Raw genomic sequence first — 22,294 nt, 5'->3', positions numbered from 1 at the left:
CACTGTAACTGTCAAGCCGGTAATGGTCAATGGCTTTGATTTTCACTCCTCTCAGGATCATCTAATGTGTGCCCACAACAAGAAGAGCGAGAGGCTTGGCCACGGAGGGAGGCGCTTCTCCGTATCCCTCGCCTTTGAAGAGTTTGTTCTCTGTTTTAGAAGAGGACATATCCGTGCGAAAGTCAGCTGCTCGAGAATCATGTTGTTTTAAAGAAGCGCGTGTGGATTTAACTGAGAAAAGGTACGCTCAGCTGCCTGTGTGAAGAGCGAGGCTGTAAGGAGTTGGCACGCTCGCGCTCAATCAGTCCATGAGGGAACGCACGGTAACGCACATGACTTAAACTGCTTATCATATCGGCTTCCTTATAAATGATCGGGTTATAGATTGTCAACGGATTTGGATCTTATCCAGAACTCTGTAATATGTCCCCTCGGGCAATAAACATTAGACGGCTGGTGTGTAATTGAAACTTTTACTAGGCGGGTGTCATCAGGTGTGGTCTGAGAGGCATCGTAACCTACCTGTCATTATGTTCTCACAGCCTGCTGAGCGTAGATATTCTCGCAAATGGTTTTTGCCTATTCTTCATTTAGAGAGTTCAACAGTGGCAGCAATAGAGCGGGAGTGGTGGGGGAATCCGTTTTCGTCAACAGCATTATAGCGTAAATAGTTGGCAATAAATCGTGCTGGTTACAGTGAAAGTCGTAACCACTTTAAAGATGGCTTAGATATAAGTTTTTCTTCTTTCTTGGGATAAAACGTTCACCTGTGCACAGTCATTAAATGTTGTTAATATTTTATTGTATCCTATAAATAAAAGAAACAAATATTTACATCAAACAGAACATGATTAACATTTGTTTCTAACAACAAACCTATCAAACTTAAGACATAATAAAATCTTGTTGCTGGTTTGACTTCATCAACATAAATTAACTAGAGCTAAGATGTGTTATTTTATGTTTAACATAAATTCCAGAAAAGCATGTACAGTGGCCTAAGAGTTTTCCATTATGAGCTGAAATATGATTTATTTGATTTATTCAAATTATTTCAGATTTCAGATTCCACTGAATGCTTGGATTAGTGCACTGCTTTCCATTTTCATGTCATTCTATAATCTTTGCTTTCAGACCAGACCTGGACCGTCGCACCATACTTCATGTGTTTTTGCATTGCTTACATGCTTTGTATTGCATTTTGCCTCACTGTTACTAGAACAGTGAGTTTCAGTTGGGGTCCTGGAGGTCCTACATTCTTTATCTGACCAACCCAATTCATGACCATGATTGTGGACCCCTGACATAGGTCAACTATAACTATAAATAAGCAAAATATTTTCATTTAATCCTATAAAAGTTTTTTTATTATTATTATTATTATTATTATTTATTTATTTATTTATTTATTTATTTATTTATTTATTTATTTATTTATTTTCAATTCTCCGGTCACTTTTGTGTTAGTTGACCTGGCCCTCACCTCACTTCATTGTCATATAATGATCTCTCAAATGTTTGGCCTCTAGCACAACAAGATGCAGATATTTGGCATGTACGATAAATAATGGCTTCAGAATGTGTGTGTGACAGAAATCTTCAGTCTTGTGCGTGAGGAAAAGATTACAATAGTGCTTTAGATGAGAACGTTGAGATATCTCGCAGTGTCCTGCAACTCCACCGCAGGGTCCACATCCCTTGGCCTTAGCTGACCTGAGCTCATCCTCTCTAAGGGTCAGTTCAACATTCAGCTGCTCTGAATGGGCCTCTGTGTCAGTTACTAGAAAATTCATTATGGTGCCAAACATTGTGCAAATAATTCATTCTTTTTTAGGGTAGTCGCTTTGAAAGGGAATTTTTAGGAATGCAAATTGTTTCATCCTTTTATGATCTTAACTACAGTATAAAGAAATTGCCTACTGTTGCTAGTTACCCCCTCAGGTTTCTATAACTTCATGTGAAAATATGTGTCCTGACTAACTTGCCTAGTTGTAGATGTCAGACAAATGCTCTATAATGCACAACAGGTCCTGTTCTGCGCTACACTGCACTGGACTGTCATTTATATGATTATTCTTGCCTAACATGCTAGAACAGCCACAGATTCCCCCTTTTAAACTGGATAAAAAATCCACCCCCTTGTGGTTACCAAAGATAATTGAGCAAAAGTCATTTATTTTGATATATAGCTCCATAGTTGCATTCCTCATACTCTGCAGATTTTACAACACTCTTTTTATACACAATTTTTATTTATTTATTTATTTTTGCCCTGATTGTGGTATGAAGAAAATCAGATCTTGTGAGTGTTTATATCTTGACTCTCAGACTCAGCCACTTAGATTATTGCTTATACAATAAAACCAAATTTTTAAATACACAAAAACATTTTGCCAAGCCTGATCCCTGGTTTTTGCTTAATTGCTGGTGTTTTTGCCAGATGAAATTCTTGTACGATCGAGACTTCATTCATGACACTGATGAGGGATATTACCTTTTTCTCTTAATCTGAACATCTCTTACCAAACTTTTGATAGCGAAGAATGTTAAGTGGACTTATTGTACTCCCATGTTTGTGGCTTGAAGCAGTCTTTAATACAATAAGCTGTATTCTTCCAAAATTGCCAGGTCAGATGCATTAATCATGGTGGCGTCGGTGCCTTTGAAAGAGCGGGCCAGGTCATTACTTGAAGTCTGTCTGGGGCTCAACTGGGCGACATGGAAACGCTTTGGATGTTGTTAGTTCATCCAGACACACTAATAGCTGAACCCCCCCCCCCCCAAGCTACATTTGAACAAATGAGACGTAAGCTACAGTATAAAGGCCTATGAGGATGGGCTGGTCTCTGTTCTATCTGGTTTGTATTTGATGCGTGATTTCAATGATGAAGCTTCTCTCTTTCCTACCACCAACCCTTATCTCAAGGATAACTGTTCTGGCTTCCTTTTATAGAGTATTCGGTTGCTTACTCTGTCTCGTTCTTTCTCTCTCCCTCTTTAGAGGTCGCTGTGACTGCTCAGGCTAAGCCTCAGGAGTGAAATACTATCCTCACCATTACCCTTTCTTACCTAATTTATTCCCATTTAAGGACTTGTTCATCCAAGTGTTCTCGCTCTCTTTGGCTGTATTTGGATATCAAAGCAAAAGGCAAAACATTTTTAATGAAGAGAAGGTAGAGCTGTTGTTCAGGATGAGTTTCAGACAGGAAAGGACATTAGCTACTGCATCTGAACTGCTCGGAACGGAGTTTATGAATCTAAACTTTAAAGTTTGTAATAATCTTACATCTCAACTCTATCACTGCTAGCTGTCAGCACAAATCATCTCAAATTTGCAAATCCCAATGCTGACCCACTTTATAATGATTCTTTGTATAAAATCAGCCTGTTAACAATGTTTTGCCAGGTGAATGATAGCTAGTTTTATTTAATTCAAGAGAAGCATGACTAATGTAACTTTTTGTTTATCAAATTTGTAAGAGGAGTGAAGTAGATAATAAGAACAGGCATTATTCATTAATGATAATAAATGGCTTTTTGATGTTTTACTACTGAACATCAAGTAGAACGATTTTAATAATAGGGATAAATTATTTATCATTAATGATCATGTAGAAGACCATTTATCGCTGATGGGCTTTTAAAACTGAAAAAACACATTTGATTTGTTTTTCAGATTTAGCAAAAAAGGCTTTAAAATATGAATGTACCGATATTAAAAATTCTGACCAGTATGATAAACTGATAATCGTTGTAAAGTTACGGTTTTAAAGTACATGGGCAATATTAAAATGCTGGTATTTTCTATAGTAGTTGAAAATGCCTAATTTTAAAGTGGGACGGAATTTTGCCTAAAATAAATTTATTGTTAAAATTGTGCAACTTATAAAATAATTTTCAAGAAACAAAACAAATTTGGGGCATTTAAAATGCATGGTGAGATTTATGTAAATGTAATAGTAATAGACTGAATTATTTTAACAGACATGTTGGGAGGCATGAATATATTAAATCCCTTTGAAGTGAGATAATAAAGACATTTATATTGATAATAAAAAAAAAAAACAACATAAAATAATGAGCTTAATTGAATATGCATTTGTATTGCAATAATTGTGTGTGATTATAGATGCTTGTAAGTGTCTGAGCGAGCTGTTTGTGTGGTCCACGCCTGTGCCTCAGTTGAGGATCGGTTGGGGAAGGGACATGCTCTCTTGCTCTGTCCGACAAGCTCGTGATGCAGCCGCGTCGTGTGGAATGCAAACAGTGGCCACTGCATTTGCGTAGCAAAAATAAAGCCTACCAACCAACCTGCCTCTTTTGTCAAGGTTCACAGCCTCTAACTTGAACACTGCTGATTCCATTGTTGATGTACCATGAATTCAGGTATTTAGTGCCGTAAGAAGTCAACAGGGAATGACCCAGGACGTGCGCACATCAATGATGTTGATTTGACTGCGTAATTATTGTTGAAAAATTGCAGTCATTAAAAGTTATTTTCAGATTAAATATCACAAGAGATGTATTAAACCGTAAATGATCTTTTGAACCGAAATTTTCTTTTGTTGTTGTCTGTTTGTTTTTCTTAGTGTCAAGAACATTTTACAACAAAAAACACGGACCCACTTTATATTAAGTGGCCTTAACTACTATGTGCTTACATTTTAATTAATAATTTAGTACAATGTACTTATTGTGTACATACATGTTTTTACATTGTACTTATATTAAAAAAACTACTACATGTAATTACATCTGTATTTAATTTCTGTAATTACATTTATAATTATACTGTTGACCCATACTTTACACCTTAACCCACCCTTAAACTTACCCATACATCCTACCCTCTCCCTAACCTTACCCCATCCCACCTCAATAGCAGCAAAAGTGTTTTACAATACAATATGAACACAATAAGTACATTGTACTTATTTTTTTATGTAAGTACATAGTAGTTAAGGCCACCTAATATAAAGTGGGGCCAAAAACACTATAAAGAACCTTTTTTGGAGTAGAAAAGTTTGCCTGGATGTAAAAGGTTCTTCATGGAGCCATAGATGCCAATAAAGGCCCTTTCACATTGCATGTTGGTCCCGGAAAAATGCTTGGTCACCTTCTGTGTGAATGCGGGATCGATCCCGGGTTGGGGATCTAGTAACATTGCCGGGTCCAGTCCCGAAACGAGCCCTTTGTGAACAAAAGCCAGAACTAAAGCTGTAAAGAGTGTGCCGTAGTGATGACGCACTTTATCGTGCGACTCTTTTACCGTGTGTTTTGAAGGCAGACCAACATTTGCGATGAAAAAATATGTGCAAACTGTAATGAAGCAGAGATCAGGTAGTTCCTCACTATCCACGCTGAAGCTGAGAACCTTGGCCAGTTTAAGTGAAAGTTAATGTGCCTAGCATTTTCGACTCGTAAATTACATGTCACATCCTGATGTCACGTGTCATTATGGGACTTTTACAGGTTGTGTGTGAACGTTGTTGTTTTTGCTATCATGTTCACTCAGTGACATGAATGGTTGTTTGAAAACCACATGTGTTCACACTCCAATAATCAGCATGTTTTGTTTGGTTTCCTCTTGGATCCTGGAACAAAAGAGTAAAAGTTTTCAAACAGGTAATGCTGGTTTTCTTGGCAGCGTACATTCTCTCTTCACCTCTCCAGTGGCTGGATTTTGACAGTAATGAGAACTTACCTTTTGCCAGAGAAGGATTATTGAATTATACGCTTGGATGTCACGCACTCAGACATGCAGCGATTGAGTTCTGGAGCTTGAGCACATTAAAATGTCATAAAACCAGTGTCTCAGATTATCTGCAAATAGCAAAAATGCCGTCTGTTGAAAGAGGTCCAATACATTACACATATACACATGCATACATAATCATAACATTGATAGATATATTACACACACTTCATGGCTAAAGTTCACACCCCCAGACAAAAGCATGTCTGGCAATGATCAAGCAGGCCAGGCTGTTGAAGTGTACTTTGCATCTCTGCTTTCGCCAGGTGTCTTTTAATGGCTGGCTAATTTAGTGTGGCCTATCCCACATCACTGTTCATCATCATTAATAACAGGTAGACCTGGCACATCAAACACCTCAAAATTCTCAAATAGTTCTGTCCAAGTTGGCGACAAACGAGGTGCAGGAGGCAGTTGAAACTCACTTATGCTCTATGTTGAGTTCAGTTTAGACGGTTCACATCTAAACTTTATTTAATTTGTATACAGATATTTATATTGCATGTGAATGTCATAAAAACTTTTTAATCAAATATACATGAAATATTGAAGAACAGGTTAAGCGAAAATGGAATTGAATATGTAATATAGTGTATATATTTAGCAAAATCCTTATCTCTAGACAACGTTAGGGTAGGCAATTTCGGAGAGGCTAGCAATAGCAAGCTAGCTTTTAAAGCATAAGACTCCATTTAATGAAATTTTTCAATTGAAATGTATTTGTTTAGTGCTTTTTATGACACAAATCGTAGCAAAGCAACTTTACAGAAAATTAAGTTTCTATAATATGTTTAGTAGTAGCTTATCAGTGGTGACTGTCAGTTAATGTGCATATGGCAGAAATGAATGGGAAAAAATCCATTAAAAACGTAATCAAACAGACGATGAACACTATTAACAGAAATTATTATATGTTGCAATTGAACATATAGTAAAATTTGGTAGTTCGGTATGTTGTTTCAGGTTTGGCATCATCTGAGGTCCTCTGAGGGGTTGGCATCGTCTCTTCTCAGGTGTTCTGGATCCAGACTGAAGCTTGTGTAAATCCTAGTTTACACAAACAGAGAAACAAAAGGAGACATACAGTATTGTTCAAAATAATAGCAGTACAATGTGACTAACCAGAATAATCAAGGTTTTTAGTATATTTTTTATTGTTACGTGGCAAACAAGTTACCAGTAGGTTCAGTAGATTGTCAGAAAACAAACAAGACCCAGCATTCATGATATGCACGCTCTTAAGGCTGTGCAATTGGGCAATTAGTTGAAAGGGGTGTGTTCAAAAAAATAGCAGTGTCTACCTTTGACTGTACAAACTCAAAACTATTTTGTACAAACATTTTTTTTTTCTGGGATTTAGCAATCCTGTGAATCACTAAACTAATATTTAGTTGTATGACCACAGTTTTTTAAAACTGCTTAACATCTGTGTGGCATGGAGTCAACCAACTTGTGGCACCTCTCAGCTGTTATTCCACTCCATGATTCTTTAACAACATTCCACAATTCATTCACATTTCTTGGTTTTGCTTCAGAAACAGCATTTTTGATATCACCCCACAAGTTCTCAATTGGATTAAGGTCTGGAGATTGGGCTGGCCACTCCATAACATTAATTTTGTTGGTTTGGAACCAAGACTTTGCCCGTTTCCTAGTGTGTTTTGGGTCATTGTCTTGTTGAAACAACCATTTCAAGGGCATGTCCTCTTCAGCATAGGGCAACATGACCTCTTCAAGTATTTTAACATATGCAAACTGATCCATGATCCCTGGTATGCGATAAATAGGCCCAACACCATAGTAGGAGAAACATGCCCATATCATGATGCTTGCACCTCCATGCTTCACTGTCTTCACTGTGTACTGTGGCTTGAATTCAGAGTTTGGGGGTCGTCTCACAAACTGCCTGTGGCCCTTGGACCCAAAAAGAACAATTTTACTCTCATCAGTCCACAAAATGTTCCTCCATTTCTCTTTAGGCCAGTTGATGTGTTCTTTGGCAAATTGTAACCTCTTCTGCACATGCCTTTTTTTTAACAGAGGGACTTTGCGGGGGATTCTTGAAAATAGATTAGCTTCACACAGACGTCTTCTAACTGTCACAGTACTTACAGGTAACTCCAGACTGTCTTTGATCATCCTGGAGGTGATCATTGGCTGAGCCTTTGTCATTCTGGTTATTCTTCTATCCATTTTGATGGTTGTCTTCCGTTTTCTTCCACGTCTCTCTGGTTTTGCTCTCCATTTTAAGGCATTGGAGATCATTTTAGCTGAACAGCCTATCATTTTTTGCACCTCTTTATAGGTTTTCCCCTCTCTAATCAACTTTTTAATCAAAGTACGCTGTTCTTCTGAACAATGTCTTGAACGACCCATTTTCCTCAGCTTTCAAATGCATATTCAACAAGTGTTGGCTTCATCCTTAAATAGGGGCCACCTGATTCACACCGGTTTCTTAACAAAATTGATGACCTCAGTGATTGAATGCCACACTGCTATTTTTTTGAACACACCCCTTTCAACTAATTCAACTAATTGCCCAATTTCACAGCCTTAAGAGCGTGCATATCATGAATGCTGGGTCTCATTTGTTTTCTGAGAATCTACTGAACCTACTGGTAACTTGTTTGCCACGTGGCAATAAAAAAATATACGAAAAACCTTGATTATTCTGGTTAGTCACATTGTACTGCTATTATTTTGAACAATACTGTACTTAGCTTAGCTGCTGTGCCAACCAAGCAACATTTACTTGTTTAACCCAATCTAAAGAATGATCATGTGCATTTGATCAGATATAACTGCAGTACAAGATTATGAGATGCATTATTTGAATTCTTTACCAAGGAGATGTGTCTTTAATCTAGATTTAAACAGAGAGAGTTTTGCCCCTTTCACACTGCACGTTGAACCTGGAAAATTGCCAGAATATTGCCAGATTGCCTTTTGTGTGAACGCAAACACGTACTATTTTGTAACTCCATCCTCCCTGCAAATCATTCTCCAATACCATGTCTCCTACAAAACATATGAACGTGCACAGGCAGACCAGAGGCTAACCAGTGAAGCAATTAGAGACAGCGGTGGTGGAGGGTTGAATACAATGCCAGATTGTCATATTACCTCGTGTCTTATTCACCAGTGAGAAAATTTTACAGCACAAATCACATAATATTACAATTATAATGCCTTCCATTCTCTCTCAGTCTGTAATAGCATATGGAATGTGCTGTATCATGTCTGTGAGAAAAGGGTATTCAGAGGTACTCAAATACATACGTTGACAGGCAGGAAGGAAAGCCCTCGGACCAAGGGATATGATTGGATTAACATTTTATGGTCCTACGCCGACTATATAAATACATATAATTATGTTTAGACCACTTTACTTAGTGGGGATGCTATGGGGATGTAAAGAGACTTTCAACCAGCATAACAAAAAAATATATTTTTAGCCAAATCAACTACTCTGCCTTTAAACATCATAATTAACAAATCACCTACTTAACACCCACATACCAGGTCTACAATGACAGCCCCTCATTTGCATCTGCTGTCTGGACTGAATAGTTTGCATCCATGATAGTCACAATGACGCCACGGTGATCCTCCCATATTCTTTAACGGTGGCATGTATATGCCTGAGGGCAGGTTGTTGTGCATTTGAAGCATGCCTTTAATCAATAAGTCCCAGCACGGAGGTCGTCAGCACCACTCTGCAGTTCCTCAAGAGTCCTGTCCCTGAGGCACCATCAACTCGCATGTTACCAGTCATGATGCAGGAGACACAGAGCGACTAGCCAACAAAGACACTGCTCAGGGCACTTAAACACAACCAGGTGCACTTTAAAGGTGAATGAGAGATACTACAGGAGACACTTCTTCCCATGCAGAAAGATTTGTACGTTGGAGGGTTTCAGTCAGTGGCAGTTTCCACTTAATCTGTACCTACATGGCTGTTTTCACGCATTTGTCTTCTTATGGTTCTTTTGTCTTATTTGTATTAATGCAAATCAGTTGCATATAGGTAAATCTAACTACTTCTTAAGAGCATTGTATATGGAAATTAGAGCTGCTAATTATATAAAATGATTTTACTATTCATGAAAGAGCTTTGGGTAACACTTTGTTTTAAGGTGTCCTTATTGCATGTTACATGTACTTACTATTATAATTGCAATTAATTATGCATAATTACATGCAAGTAACCCTAAGTCAGTCCCAAATCCTAATCCTAACCATATAGTAAGTACACGTAGTTAATTAATATTACTCAGTACTTATATGTATAATTAAACTGGTAGCACTTTATTTTACGGTCCTGTTCCTCATGTACATACTATGTACTTATTTTGGTAATTACAATAACTATGTAATAACTAGGTACTAACCCTGAACCTACCCCTAAACCTAACCCTACCCACATTGTGTTACCAGAACTTTCTTAGATAAATACACTGTAAGTACACTATAAGTACATGTTAGTACACAAACTGTAAAATAAAGTGTAACCATTAAACTGTAGCAAGGACACCTTGAAATAAAGTGTAACCGAGCTTTGCACAAGCTAAAAACAACAACAATAAGAATGATCTCTGCAATATCATACAGGATAAATAAGTAAGTATTTTGGTAGCACTTTATTTTACAGTCCTGTTCCCTATGTACATACTATGTAGTTATTATAGTAATTACAATAACTATGTAATAACTAGGTACTAACCCTGAACCTACCCCTAAACCTAACCCTACCCCATGTAGTTACCTTGTATTACCAGAACTTTCTTAGATAAATACACTGTAAGTACACTATAAGTACATGTTAGTACATGTACTGTAAAATAAAGTGCAACCAGTATTTTTGCATGTCCTTGTTCATTAGTGTTGGGCTTAATTAAAGAAACACTGTTACTAAAACTACAGTGCGAAATAGAACAGTGTGCAACAGAATGAATGACTCTTATGAGTCAGTTCTTTATTCTTTTAAGTCTATCAACGTGATGAAATTTAAGTTGAGTAGAGTTGAGTCAATTCTTTGTAGTGTCAAACACAGGCAGCACAACCAGTGTAGTCTGAAGCCTGAACTAATGACTCTTATGAGTCGGTTCTTTTAATTGAATGAAAGTGTGAAAGATGAGTTTAGTCAGTGGTATTTTATAAAAAAATAATTTGAAATATATTGTGGCATTGTTTGTTTGATTTAGTTTTATACATTTTTCTTTAACTTGTTTAGTATTGTTATTTAATATGTTAACAGCAGAATTGTTAAATTCTTTACAATCCCCATTTCTGTTTCACATGCAAACATCACTTCACAATGCTAGGGTGTTCTAGACAGGTCATTGCTAGGTAGATGCTTTCATTGCCAAAAGAACCCACTTACAAGTCTCCTAGATGTGGCATACATTTATTGGATTTTCAACCATTTTCTTTAAAGAGTTTTGATATGCTTGATTTGAAGTGTCATTTGCATCTGTAGCATAAACGGTGTGAGACAAGTCGTGCACTGAAGATAAATACATAGGTGGAAAGTTTAGAATAAACCCCTAATGTCAAGTATAAGCAAAAGTAATAGATGTCGCCTTTAATTTGAGGCACTAACTAAAATTTGCATAACAGGTGTGAATTTGTTCTTTCATGACTGATTTTGATTGCTTATCTGTCTGTAGCAGCCTGCTGTGTGTTTGAGAGGCAGGTAGCACTCTTATCATAACCTCTGGCCTGTGCCCCCAGCATGCCATCTCAGCTTACAGGAAGCAGTGAAGTCGGGGGTCGTCAGAGAATGAGAGGCCAAAGGTCTTATTTAGAAACTGACACCACGAAATGAGGTGCAGAGACCCAAAATGTTTGCCAACCAGTTAGCCAGATTGCACTTCCATAGTCTACAATGGATAGATTTCAAAATTCTTGAGGTGGAGTTGGTTTTGTTTCTCTGTAGGTGTCTGATATTGATTTGCTTGTTACGATCAGCCTGGTTTTTCTGCATTAGGTTTATACATTCAGCTGGATAGAAGCTGAAGAGTGAAGGAGGGAGGCCAGCCAGACTGTAAGAATGATTGTTGTGGTCAGGCGCACAGATGTGCACGCTCACAGAGTCACAGCCATAACACTCATACACACGCACAGAAACCATTTATAAACAAACAATCACATACGCAGCTCAGGGCGTATGCTTTTATGTCGCTTATGATCAAAGCAATTATGGCAGTTTAAATGAAGTGCCACATATTTAAGGAGATTCAGATATGTATACAACTACAATTAGAAAATCGTCAGAATACAATAAATCTTCACACATAAACAAAGCTTCGATTTTAACGCAACACATGCAGGAGTTAGAATGAGGGTAGAAGTCACATTTCGATAGGAATTTATGCTATAAAATGTCTTGACAGCATGTCCACATTCATCTCTGGTCTTATGTGGACTTTCTCAGCAGATGTCAGCCTCCAAAGATGCCATAAATATGTCCTGAAGCTGTTGAAACCGGGTTAATATTTATTTGGCTGGATTTAGATGACATAAATTCAGCATTTGCCTTAAGCAGCCAATAAACCAAGACGACTGAAGAGCTTTAGACACAGCAATAAACATCTTTAAGGAGGACCACATGAGATACTACTTTTATTTTATTTTATTTTATTTGTCTGATTTATTCAGTAAATCATTCTAGAGAACCTGAATCCAAAGTTTGTCTTGTGAGTAGATCAGGAGGATGATTGGACTTCTTACTGCATGAAAAAAAAAAAAAAAGCTTCAGCAAAAGATCCTCTGACCCTCAAAACTTTACGATGACCTTTCTTTAACATTATGAGAGTTGCCAGAAAATGGTCTAGAATTAATAGAACAGGTACAGTGAGTGTCCAGCCCCCCTTAATGTGATTTGTATTTAGAGTACATTTCCTAGTAACTTCCATATGCAGGCTTATAGGGAGTTCCGCCCAGAAATGAAGATCTGTCATCATGTCATTCCCAACCAGTATGGCTTGCTTTATTCTATTTAACACCAAATGAGATAAAGCGAAAGTGAATTTTTTTTTTTTTTACCATAAATCTGTTTTGTCTAAATTGTCAACCAATATTAGATATTTAATTGTGTTTTGTTGTCATTGTCATCTAATGCTCATATCATGCTAGTCTTTAAAAATGCTAAGAATAACAGTTAAATGTAATCTTTAGCAAATATAAAAATATAAAAAATATAAAACATCTGTTTTTATACATTATAATATTATTCCTTCACTTGTAGCATTTCAAATGGGTGATTTACAGTACTGTGCAAAAGTCTTAGGCCACTAGTATTTTCAACAGTATTTCAGTAATTTTTTTCTATTCAGTTAATTATATCGTTTGCTGTAGTGTGTCAGACTCAGTAGTAAATATCAATTTACATTTCAAACATTATTTTTGCCATTAATTGTAATAATCCAGCGAGATTTTTTTATTTGCATGAAGAAACAAAACAAACTGAGACAGACTGAATCCAGAAGAACTATGGCAATGTCTCCAAGACACTTCAAGAAACCTACCTGAAAAACAATGTGCAAGTGCACCTAGGACAAAAGCCTTTTTAAATGCATTTGTTGTCACACCAAATGTTGATTTAGTTAATTAATAAAAGTGAAAGTGAAAGTGACGTGACATTCAGCCAAGTATGGTGACCCATACTCAGAATTCCTGCTCTGCATTCCCATCCGAAGTGCACACACAGAGCAGTGAACACACACCCGGAGCAGTGGGCAGCCATTTATGTTGCGGTGCCCAGGGAGCAGTTGGGGGTTCAATGCCTTGCTCAAGGGCACCCAAGTCGTGGTATTGAAGGTGGAGAGAGAACTGTACATGCACTCCCCCCACCCACAATTCCTGCTGGCCCGAGACTCGAACTCATAACCTTTCGATTGGGAGTCCGACTCTCTAACCATTAGGCCACGACTTCCCACAATTCCCACAATTCCCACAATTAAAATACTGTAAGTACTGTAGCTTTGCAGGTTTCTTGAAGTGTCTTGAAGACATTGCCATAGTCATAAAAATAATATGAAAATAATTATCACCTATCAGTGTCACCATAAACTTATATCAGTGCATCCCTATTCTGCTGCAGACTTGTTTTGCAAAAAAGAAAAAAAAAAAAATTGTATAATATACTGCTAAAATTACACAATAATCACTCAAAATTGTTAGTTATGTGCAGTATTGTGTATAAGCAGCACTAGCCACACATCGCTGAAGCATGAATATGTTGTACAGCCTGTAACCATACTACAATTGAGACACATCCTCTTGTTGCTAACTGCTTTATTACTAGCTAATTCTTGTAAATTGGTCTTAAGTGTGGCATCAGTTCAGTTCCTCTTGAAGAATATCTCCCAGAGGTGAGTGAGAGAAAAAAATCCAGCCTCAGTAAACTCCACACATCTGGAACACCATAAAACTATGCCAAAATATTAGCACAGTACACTCTGCTGTTTTGCCTGCCATCCCTTTTCCCCAAGAAAATAATTGGTCTGTCCTCATCAGTCATTTTTAGGATGCCATGTTTGACTGAGTCCTGCTGTTTGAATGGTGTTAACTGAGACACATCAGCCTGTTCCTGACTCTGATATAAATCAGAGCCCCCAGCACAGGTTACACAGTTACACACAGCAATGGGTCAATAAACATCTCCATTGCTCAGAGCTCTTATCAACCTCTCTGTATCTCTGTGGGTTGTAGGACCTCTTGAGAGCATGAGGCTCCTTCTACACGCAGCAATCTAACAAATGTCAAGAATGCTTTTGACAGTGTTTGCTTCAAAGGTGTTTATCTGACAGACAACTGCTCTTTTTAACACTGTAGCTTTGTCCGCAGGCAAGTCAACACCAGCCATGCTCAGAGATCACACATGTCTCTCTATATAACAATGAACATAGTTTCTAAAGGCATTATGACCGTGATGAATAAGACTCCTTTGAATTTACATTTGTATGTTATGTGCACTCACATGTTGCTCTCTCAAGTTTACATTACCTGACTTGGTATGTACATGTGCAACTGTAGGTTGCTTTATAATCAAGCCATGCATTGTTATTTCCATGCAGGTGGGAGCTTGGTGGTGGCCGAGGAGTTGGATCAGAGCAATGCCTGCCATGCCATCAGTCACCAATACACCATGTCGCAGGAAACATTGGCAGGTGTGTATAAATGGGCAAATTCTTTGCTCGGACATTCATTGATTCAAGTACCCAGGAGATGCTCCATAATTACTTTGAAAAGCTGTCCTTTTTATTTTCCATCCACCTTTGCTTTGTTTGCTCAGGTGCTTGTATGGGTTGTGATGTCTCTGCTGCCCCTAGTGGCAGGAAGCAGGTCACGTTTTCAAGCAGAATACGAAGCTGCGGTAGGATTTGCTGGAATGGTGGAGCTGCCATTAGAGGCTTTTCCAGATACTGAGGAAGAGCTTGAGGAGGACAGTGACTCCCCATGGCATGGCTTGTTTGGTGAGTTGAATGTCTAGAAATTATTTCTTCAATGAATGAATCAACAATGAATTAAGGCCTTGAACAGGCTATAAACTTCTCTTTCTTTTTTTATTCATCCATTTCTGTCTCTCCCGCAGAGCCATCTGTGCTTTTCGAGGACAACCAACAACCAGCGAGATGGGAACGATCCCCCCGCTCCCCAGACACTTCTGACATACAGACCAAAGGTGCACGCAAGAAAAAGAAGAAAAAAGAGAGGGAGGAAAAGAAAAAGAAAGAGAAGAGCAGCAGGGGACGCCACAGCAGTCGGGACTGCCACTTAGAGAAACGTGAGATGCGTGTACGGGACCTGGGCATGGGTTTCGACTCAGACGAAATTGTCCTTTTCAAGTTCTGCGTCGGCTCCTGCCAGAGGTCTCGTGGGAACTATGACTTGGCTCTGCGTGCTCTACTTGCCAATGGCAGTCTGCCCAAGCGCACCGCCAGGAAGGTAAGCGCACACCCTTGCTGCCGTCCCATGAGCTATGAACCCGTCTCTTTCATGGACGCTACCACAACCTGGAGAACCATCAAGTCCCTCTCTGCAGCAGACTGTGAGTGCGTGGGATGAGCTGACCTGAAAGAGCAGGGAGAGCGTGACATGAAGAAAAGGTTCAACGGTCAAAGAGAGGAAAAGAGGAATCAGGAAGCCTCCTGGGCCATGGCTACAGAACGAGGTTGGCCATGGTAAAGCTCTGTGAGGGAATATGGTTTGGTTGTGAGTGGTTCACAACAACAGCAAATGCATACAAACTTACAGTACATCACACCAAACCTCGACAGAAAAGCTTGAATGAGGTTAGAATACGATTCGACCAAGTCAGAAACGACGAGAGACTCTTTGGACTCAAAATGGAGAGAGTTCAAGGATGGAAGAACAGCAACTTTGGATCATACATCTGAATGGCTCTATAAACAAAAACTACATGTTATAACTCGACAAGCATTTGCTTACCAAGAATTTCAACAGACTTGAATACAGCACGAAACCCTGTTTAATTTGTCAGATTCATTTGTTGATCCTGGATGTCAATGCCCATATTCTTGGCCTTCAGTATGGCATGTAATATTTCAGCCAGATTAGCAACTGTGGATCATTCATTATTAACAGCACATTATTGTTGTAATTACAATGTAATAGCACAAACATATGTGGAGTATTATTAAAAGCTTAGCCCAATAGGAAACACACAGACCTGTTAATATTAACCTTTCAGCAGGAAGCACTGAAGGTTGATTGTGTTTTTCATTTCTCAGGGTTTTTACAGGAATTATATGAACTATCTTAATTTTCTTCAAAATCCTTTTTAATACCATAAATAAAATAAAAGGTATCAAAGAGTTAATTTTCCACGCGGACAGTTTTTCATATAGTTATGGGACTTCTCCACTGCATGGTAGGACCCGGTATGGTTCACTTTTGGGGGTTTTCCACTGGGTACAGTACCTGGTACTTTTTTTTTTAGTTCCACCTCGGTTGATGTTCCAAGTAAATAGTTCCATCACCAAACGGGACTTCTAAACTCTGCTGATCACTGATTGGCCCGGAGAAATTCATCACTGCCTGTGAACATTGAACATTGAACTTGTGACACAAACACACAGAACCATTAAATTTAAATCTGCACAGCCAAGCGAAGGATCAAACCCAACTGTTTTGAAAGAGCGCACTCTTTTCTTTTTTTTTTTTCTTTTTTACAACCAAAAAGTGGGTGTTTTGTTGTCTGCTAAGGACGTTCCTCTTGTTGATAGCAGACGAGCAGACCCAGTGAGATCTTGATTGGGCGACCCGGAAAGAAAAAGTTTTTCAGTGTTGTAAAAAACACTGTACTTTCCCCATTGTACTTATCAAAAAAAGAAAAAGAAAAAAAAAAAAGAATAGCATAATGTGATGTCTACCAGACTGTGCTTTAGCACGGTCATTAGCTTTCTCTTTTATCAACGGATGATGACCACAATGCATTTGCCGTTGTTGTTGTTGTTTTTTACTGTTACCAAATGGATGCCATGCATCCCTCAACATTTACTGTACACTTAACATATATCATATTTATTTTTTTCATTTAAGTTATTTATTTATTATCATGTCTACAAAAATGTCTTTGTTTTATATTTATTGTTTATGCCTTGGCCTGTGTTCTTTAATCCGTCATCTCACAAAGAACCAGAATGGAAAACAACAAGGCTTTGAAGAAGGTCAGCTGCAAAATATCACAGTTGCAGAAAACAACTGAGCTATTTAACCTAAATGTTTTCACGAAGTAAGACGGAATTGTAGATAACTTTGTCATTATCTGACAAGTGATTTCATTGGGTGCTTTTCTGAGTCTTCCAAGAGTTATAAAACCTTCAGAGCACTGACTGGGAAATCTCAGATTCAATTTATGAAAAGGAAATGAAAATAGTTTTCTTCCAAAACACTAAGAATGAGGGGGAGATGGATTGTGTTCTGGCTAGTCCGTCTGCCCAGTCTGCTGACCTTAAGAGTCCTAATGTTACATCTACAAATATTCTTTTAAAAAGCTGACAACAACAAATTGCTTCGCTTCAGTATTTAACTTGTTTTATTTATCAGTTATAATTGTTGTTGATAGCAAAGTTACTCTTTAATTTTGTACTTTATATTTTCTGAATAAAGCTGTTTATACATAATACAAATTAAGATTCTTGTCATTTGGTGGCTCGTATATCATCTTTCAAACTCTTTCAAGAGGTTAAAAAGGTTTGAGTTCGGGGTATATATAATGCAATGATACTTTAGCAATGCTGCTACTAATGATAAAGGATAACTAAATGTGCTTTAAACACCTTTTAATCTTCAAAAAGTTTATCTGCACCACAGTGCTTTTGCCTCCATTGACCTCTTGTCTCAGTTCAGCTAATGGCAATCATCAGGTAGTCAGGTAGACTGCTTGGAGACATGTATCTACATTATAGCACCATTAGGCCCTAGGTGAACCTCTCATCTGCTAAAGTGCAAAGAACATTTCCATCTGTTGTCAGGCTGCTATTGAATGTATCCCTCACAGACCAGCCTGGCTGTAGCTCAAGGGGCTCTATGCGGTGAATCTGCACCTCTCACACTGCGGGTGAACTTAATTAACGGGAACTCGGAGAGTTAAGGTATAACTGCAGTACTAGTACCAAATGAACGCAACAATGTGATCACAGTGGGTTAGTACTCTTCAGGGATTCTGTAGTTGAAAGTTTAGTTCAAGTCAGAAAAAAATATTATTAAATATTTATTATTTATTATTATATATTAAATTATAAATACATACTACTTTCTTAAATGCAACACTGTAGATATTTTCCATACTGTCTCAGCTGCATGTTAACAATTAAGGATGTTTGCAAGCTATATTGTCAAATGGGCAAAACAAACTTGAATTTGTATTTTGCTGAACAAAAAAAAAGTTATTTGTAATTAAATACTTTTTTCGAGAGACTTAATATACTTATGTAATTTTGTTCTCAGATAATAATTTTCTTTCTAAGAATACATTTTTTTTTACCTGTGTTAATAGTATACTGTCAACTATAGCCTAACTATACTGTCAACTATACTGCTTAGAATTAAGGGCAAAAAGTTCTATCTTGGTCTCATCAGACCAGAGTCCTTCAGGTGTCTTTTAAAAAACTCACTGAGTAGAGCCTTCCGACGGGCCACTCTGCCATTATGCCCCGACTGGTGGAGGGCTGCAGTGATGGTTGACTTTCTACAACTTTCTCCCACCTTTCGACTGCATCTCTGGAGCTCAGCTACAGTGATCTTTGGGTTCTTCTTTACCTCTCTCACCAAGGGTCTTCTCACCCTATAGCTCAGTTTGGCCGGACGACCAGCTCTAGGAAGGGTTCTGGTCATCCCAAATGTCTTCCATTTAAGGATTATGGAGGCCACTCTGCTCTTAGAAACCTTAAGTGCAGCAAATTTTTTTTGTAACCTTGGCCAGATCTGTGCCTTGCCACAATTCTGTCTCTGAGCTGTTCAGGCAGTTCCTTTGACCTCATGATTCTCATTTGCTCTGACATGCACTGTGAACTGTAAGGTCTTATATAGACAGGTGTGTGGCTTTCCTAATTGAGTCCAATCAGTATAATCAAACACAGCTGGAGTCAAATGAAGGAGTAGAACCATCTCAAAGATGATCAGAAAAATGGACAGCAATATATGAAGTTAAATAAATGAGTGTCACAGCAAAGGGCCTGAATACTTAAGACCATGTGATATTTCAGTTTTCTTTTTTATTAAATCTGCAAAAATGTCAACAATTCTGTGTTTTTCTGTCAATATGGGGTGCTGTGTGTCCATTAATGAGGAAAAGAAATTAACTTAAATTATTTTAGCAAATGGCTGCAATATAACAAAGAGTGAAAAATGTAAGGGAGTCTGAATACTTTCAGTACTCACTGTAGATTCGCATGAAACTTTTGACATGCTGATAAAGAAATAACAAAGGAGTGATAAAAACATAAAAAAATAAGTGTAGACATTCTTGGTTGTATTCAAATAAGCACAGTCAGTTGTTTCATAAGTTAACATAAGAAATTAGAAGAAATATGGATCAATATATTAGATCTATTGTCTAGTGTTAGGGTTAAAGAATTTGTTGTTAATAAGTTGTTCAAGGAGGAAAGCTTCTCTTTCTCTGAAGTTTATATCTAACTTCAGTATTGTTAAATGTATTTGCAGTCTCTTCAAATGATTGCTTGTAACTATTGTTTGTATTTTTGTATGTTGAAATGACAAATTACTTGTATTTTAATTAAATACATTTAACACCAGTATTTTGTATTTTAAATTAAATATATTAGATGAGACAGTTTGTCATTTGTAACAAAATACTTTATGATGTATTTGTGCCCAGCTCTGCAAGTTGTTTTAAACCTATATGATTTTACTCTGTGGAAAAACAAATTGAGAGGTTTTAAGAAATCTGAGTAGTAAACTGATTAAGTAAATATCTTGGCTGTTACATATAATGAAAGTGAATTGCCTGAAGCTCCAAAATGACACTAATGCATCATAAAAGGGATTAATATCTCACAGTATATCCCAAATCCTCTTATAACCTATTATAAAACGTTTATAAAATATTTCACTTTATAAAAGTTGAGACTCGTCCACGCACTCCTAAAACACCTCATTTAAACACGCCCCCACATGTCTATGTTACTGTGTGGGAAGATTTTCATAACACCGAAAGATGCCATAACTTTGATTCTCGTTGTAGTATTTTTGCTGCCACCGCCATGTCGTGGAGATGCTGTGTGTTTCATTGTGAAAGTGAAAATACTTTGTTTGGCCTTTCAAATGAGGACACAACTAGAAATCAGTGGTTAAGTTGTATTTACAACATTTTTCCAGAACAGTTCAAACCAAGTATTTGTGTTTGTGCAGCACAGTTTACAGAGGACTGTTTCCTAGCCTACAATGTGTCTGTGCACAGGCTTTTTCCATAAAGTGGGTCAATTCCAACTTTGCAAGGGCAGTATGCCGTTTCTGACTCACATTCTGTAAGTATACTTAAAGAATTTGCCACTGATGATGCGAATGTGAGTTGAGCAAGGCTGGATCTCATTTCTAGTCATACTTGATCTTAGTGCTGCGTTCGACACCATAGATCATGACATACTAATAGATCGATTACAAAACTATACAGGTATTCAAGGGCAGGCTCTAAGATGGTTTAGGTCCTACCTGTCCGATCACTACCATTTTGTTTATTTAAATGGGGAGTCATCTCATTTATCATCAGTAAAATATGGAGTGCCACAAGAATCCATCCTAGGGCCCCTTCTATTTTCAATATACATGTTGCTCCTTGGTAATATTATTAGAAAATACGGAATTAGCTTCCACTGTTTCCACATTTTCCATTTATGACCACTAGACTGGACTATTGTAATGCACTTCTAGGTGGTTGTCCTGCTCCTTCAATAAACAAGCTACATGTAGTCCAAAATGCAGCAGCTAGACTCCTTACAAGGTCAAGAAAATATGATCATATTACCCCAATTTTACAGTCTCTGCACTGGCTACCTATTAAGTTCCGTATCAGTTACAAATTAGCTCCTGCGTACCTAACTAGCCTTCTACCACGTTACAATATAAGCTCTCTAAGTTCACAAAAAGCTGGACTTTTGGTAGTTCCTAGGATAGCAAAGTCCACTAAAGGAGGTAGAGCTTTTTCACATTTGGCCCCATACTCTGGAATAGCCTTCCTGATAATGTTCAGGGTTCAGACACACTCTCTGTTTAAATCTAGATTAAAAACGCATCTCTTTCGCCAAGCATTCGAATAATGTATGTCTTAAATTGTGAGTGTAGTTGTATCTGATCAAATGTGCATTCTTATTCTTTAGCTTGGGTTAAACTAATTAATTTTACTTTGTTGGATCAGCAGCTATGCTAATGATGTCTCTATTTTGTTTCTATGTTTTGCCACGGGATTTATATCCCGTGGTAACTAGGATTTACACAAGCTCCAGTCTGGATCCAGAACACCTGAAAAGAGATGATGCTGACCCTCAGAGGACTCCAGATGATGCTGAACCTGAATCAACAAACAGAACTAACAAATATTGCTACAAGTGTGACTGCATCATATAATAACTGCTGTTAATAATGTTCATCGTCTGGCTGACTACGTCTTGTATTAATTTTTCTAAAAATCCTGTCATACGTTCACAAACTGACAGTCACCACTTATAAGCTACTAAATATTGTAGAAACATAATTTTCTGTAAAGTTGCTTTGTAACGATTTGTATTGTAAAAAGCGCTATACAAATCAACTTGAATTGAATTGAATTGAGCAGTGTAGGGTAGCTCTTGTTTATCATTTCTCAGATCACAATTGCAGATATTGTTTTATGTTTACACAGTGTGATATGCAACACAACACGTAAAAAGACAGTATAAATCATTATAATCAGTAATTATGTCCCCACTGGACATAACACTCACTCACTCTTTTGTAATAGGTTTTATTGTTTTTTTGTTGATGCGACAGGAGACGGCATCACAGTATGGTAAG

At 37.6% G+C, this 22,294-nt stretch overlaps 1 protein-coding gene across 1 annotated transcript; it reads left to right on the top strand.

Moving 5' to 3' along the window:
- Positions 1-158: 158 nt before the first annotated feature.
- Positions 159-17,719, top strand: LOC113114663 (neurturin-like). Its single transcript, XM_026281578.1, has 4 exons — positions 159-323; positions 14,836-14,928; positions 15,054-15,234; positions 15,354-17,719. Exons 1-4 carry the CDS (start codon positions 309-311, stop codon positions 15,824-15,826), a joined length of 762 nt encoding a protein of 253 aa, XP_026137363.1. The 5' UTR covers positions 159-308; the 3' UTR covers positions 15,827-17,719.
- Positions 17,720-22,294: the final 4,575 nt, after the last annotated feature.

This window comes from Carassius auratus, chromosome 2 (genome assembly GCF_003368295.1).
Source record: "Carassius auratus strain Wakin chromosome 2, ASM336829v1, whole genome shotgun sequence".
NCBI lineage: Eukaryota > Metazoa > Chordata > Actinopteri > Cypriniformes > Cyprinidae > Carassius > Carassius auratus.
Note: the sequence above shows the minus strand (reverse complement) of the source record. Positions and strands in the feature narration are given on the sequence as shown.